Raw genomic sequence first — 3,161 nt, 5'->3', positions numbered from 1 at the left:
AATTGGGGAAAATGAAAATTTTAAACCCAAAAAAGGCAAAAACCAGGAAACAAAAAAACAAAAGGCCAAAGGGAGAAAGCAGAAACAAAAAACAAAAAGCAACGGGGAGGGAAAAAAAGGAAATAATAACAACGGCAACGGAGGAAACAGAAATAATAACAACGGCAACGGAGGAAACAGAAATAACAACAGCAATGCGGGAAATTTGAATAATAACAGTTCAGGCAACAGAAACGGTAACAACGGTAATGGGGGGCGGCAGAAATAACGGCAACGCAAGTTATATGAATAGTAATAACAACGGAAACGCGGGAAATTTAATCAACAACAGCAATATTGGAAACAGTAACAACGGTAATACAGGCAACGGAAACGGAAACAAAGGCGTCACACCAAATGGGAAAAACCAAAAGGGGAAGCAGGAACACCAACAACCGCCCATTAAAAAAGAAAAAAACGGAAAAAAAAAACAAACCCCAACACACTCTAATTTAGCAACGGCTTCGACAGAATTCTCAACAGGAACAACGGGAATGCCAATAACGGATTAAATAACATCATCGAGAGCCTTAATAACAACAGAAAGGGATTCCAAACAAAGATAATTTTAAAAAGGAACCAAAAAATTAACGTGAACAATATCAACAGTATAACCAACACGGGCGCCTTGAAGAACCCGAACAACAGAAATTCTAACGGAAATAACAACAGAGATGTTAACGGGAACGTAAACAGTCCTTCCTGCAAACGTAAACAGCAACGGTAACGGGGGAACAAACGGAAACGTGAGTAACAGAAATAACGGAAATGGAGATTCAAGCGGAAATACAAACAGCATTGGAAACGTCAGCAATATTAACGGAAACAACAGAAACGCCAACAATAGTCCTATCGGGAACAACGGGAGCGATAATAACGGAAACGCAAACAACGGTAACAGTAATAACGGTAATGGAGCAACGGGTCCTGGAAACACCAACGGAATTAACGCAATTAACAGGATCAGCGGTAATAACAGAAACGGTAATAATAATCTCAACAGAATCAACGGTAATAATAATATGTACGGTAATTCGAACAGCAATGCAAAAAAGGAAAAAACAAAGGAAACGGGAAAAACATAAAAACGGAAAAAAATGAATGGTAAACGGCGGAACGGGAAATTTCAACGGTAACAACGGCATTGTCAACAACCTTGGCGGAGGCAACAGAAATAACATAAACGGTGTTAATAACATGTATGGAAATAGAAATTCTAACAGAAATGCAAATGGGAATTTCAACAGTAACAACGGAAATTTCAACAGTAACAACGGAAATGTCAACGGCAATAATATTAACTTCAACGGAAATTCAAATAGAAATACAAACGGATATAATAACAATATAAACAACAACAGAAATGTTAACAATAATGCTAACAGAACTAACGGAAATCCAAACGGAAACATCAACAGGAACAACGGTAATAGCATTAACAGAACACCAGCGATTACAAATATCAACGGTATTAGCAATAATAACATTAGCGGTAACAACAGAGGTACCAGCAACAGTAATAATAACAATAACAGGGGTACCAATAACGATAACATAAGCAGCAATAACAACAGTAACAGAGGTACAACCAATAACAATAACAGCATCAATAGAGTCAATAATAATAATAACAACAAAGACAATGCCAACATTAATAGAGGCAATAATAACAATCAGGTACAAAGCGGCTATCTGGCACCGTCACAAACCGGAAATGACGTCACCCAGGGGAGAGAAATCTCGGAAAACGACATTCTCTCCAACAACGGATTCTCCTTCTTCGAATTCATGAAGATCAGTCCCAAGACCACGACCGCACCGACAGCGAGTGCCAGGACGACCGCAGCCTCTCAGAGAACGACTAATGCTCGAGTGGCGTTCACCTCCCCTCGCATCACGACGAGGTCCCCAACTACGACCGTAACCGCTGCCACTACAGCCACTACCACACAACTACCTATTACGAGACCTCCTACCACAACCACTACGACAACCACGACACAGAGACCGTTTAATAGACCTCCTAGCACCACGACTACAACTACCACGACACAAAAACCGTTTACGAGATTAACCACTACAGCTAGAACTACCACTACGCGGAGACCAGGATTCCGGTTCCCCACAAGCAAACTTTCACAGGCATCTACTACTGCCTCGCCTGGCTTTCGGTTCACTACTGTTAAAACACCAGTGATACAGTTCTCCACAACGAACTCTAGGGGCTTTAGGTTCCCAACGACTAGGGCCACGACACGAAGAATAATACGCAACAGATTAACTACGCAGCCAACAACCAGAACTACGAAACCTCAGAGAACAACAAATGCGTTCTTCATTGATAGTTCGACGGCCACGACTTCGTCCCCAAGTCAGGCCCCGGCGATTCCAGAAGGTCGCCGATCGTCAGCGGAAAATAGCCTTGCCGGTTCGACCACTGCGTCTCCCGTAGCCACGACTACAGAGCACGAATACGACCGTGAAGCTGGGCCGGCCTATATCCCAGTCCCAGCTCTTACTTCTTTAGTGGTCGACGCGCCGTTACCAGGAGGGGATTCTGTGGCACTCTCCCTCCCTTCGCAGACGACTTCAACCTCTGCCACTCCTGCCACGCCTGCTGTGGCGCCCACGACGCCTCAGGCCGTCGCCAGTGCCAGCCGTTACTACAGACGCGGCAGACTTCTTCAGATTATTTGGGATAAATAGTTAGTTATCTCAGGTTTAGATAGATGCCTTCGTGTAAAAATCTAGTCTTGGAAACTATTTAAGTGGAGTGATTCTTATTTGTTATTCCATTCTGCGTTTCATTTGTTAGGTCATCGCTCACATTAGTATCAATAATGTTGCAGAGGTGGGAGGTATATACACAAACACATGGTGACAATTACACAGCTAAGCAAAACAACCATCCTAACTTTATACAAATATACAGAATGTAAGATACCATCATGTTTATCACATCATACCTGTTGTTGTGAATTGTTAGCTTTCATAGAAAACGTGCAATTTTTGTATGGGTTACCTTGTTATATAGTTTATATGGTCGAATTATATCAATTTCATGTTGTCCAGTTTTCTTATTGTATTATAAAACTATTCCACTGTTGATCTATATTCACGCA

At 41.9% G+C, this 3,161-nt stretch overlaps 1 protein-coding gene across 1 annotated transcript; it reads left to right on the top strand.

Moving 5' to 3' along the window:
- Nucleotides 1-1,414: 1,414 nt before the first annotated feature.
- On the top strand, nt 1,415-2,745 carry LOC119578429 (cell wall protein DAN4-like). The gene is made up of 2 exons (XM_037926013.1): nt 1,415-1,507; nt 1,717-2,745. Exons 1-2 carry the CDS (start codon nt 1,415-1,417, stop codon nt 2,743-2,745), a joined length of 1,122 nt encoding a protein of 373 aa, XP_037781941.1.
- Nucleotides 2,746-3,161: the final 416 nt, after the last annotated feature.

Source organism: Penaeus monodon, chromosome 11 (genome assembly GCF_015228065.2).
Source record: "Penaeus monodon isolate SGIC_2016 chromosome 11, NSTDA_Pmon_1, whole genome shotgun sequence".
NCBI lineage: Eukaryota > Metazoa > Arthropoda > Malacostraca > Decapoda > Penaeidae > Penaeus > Penaeus monodon.
The sequence above is the reverse complement of the archived record's forward strand: the minus strand, read 5'-3'. Positions and strand labels throughout refer to the sequence as shown.

Bases quoted from the DNA above. Each gene is read 5' to 3' on its own strand.
- LOC119578429 (XM_037926013.1), top strand. From the start codon at position 1,415: ATGCTAACAGAACTAACGGAAATCCAAACGGAAACATCAACAGGAACA. The intron at 1,508-1,716 runs GTATTAGCAATA...AATAACAATCAG, and splicing joins AGCGATTACAAATATCAACG to GTACAAAGCGGCTATCTGGC.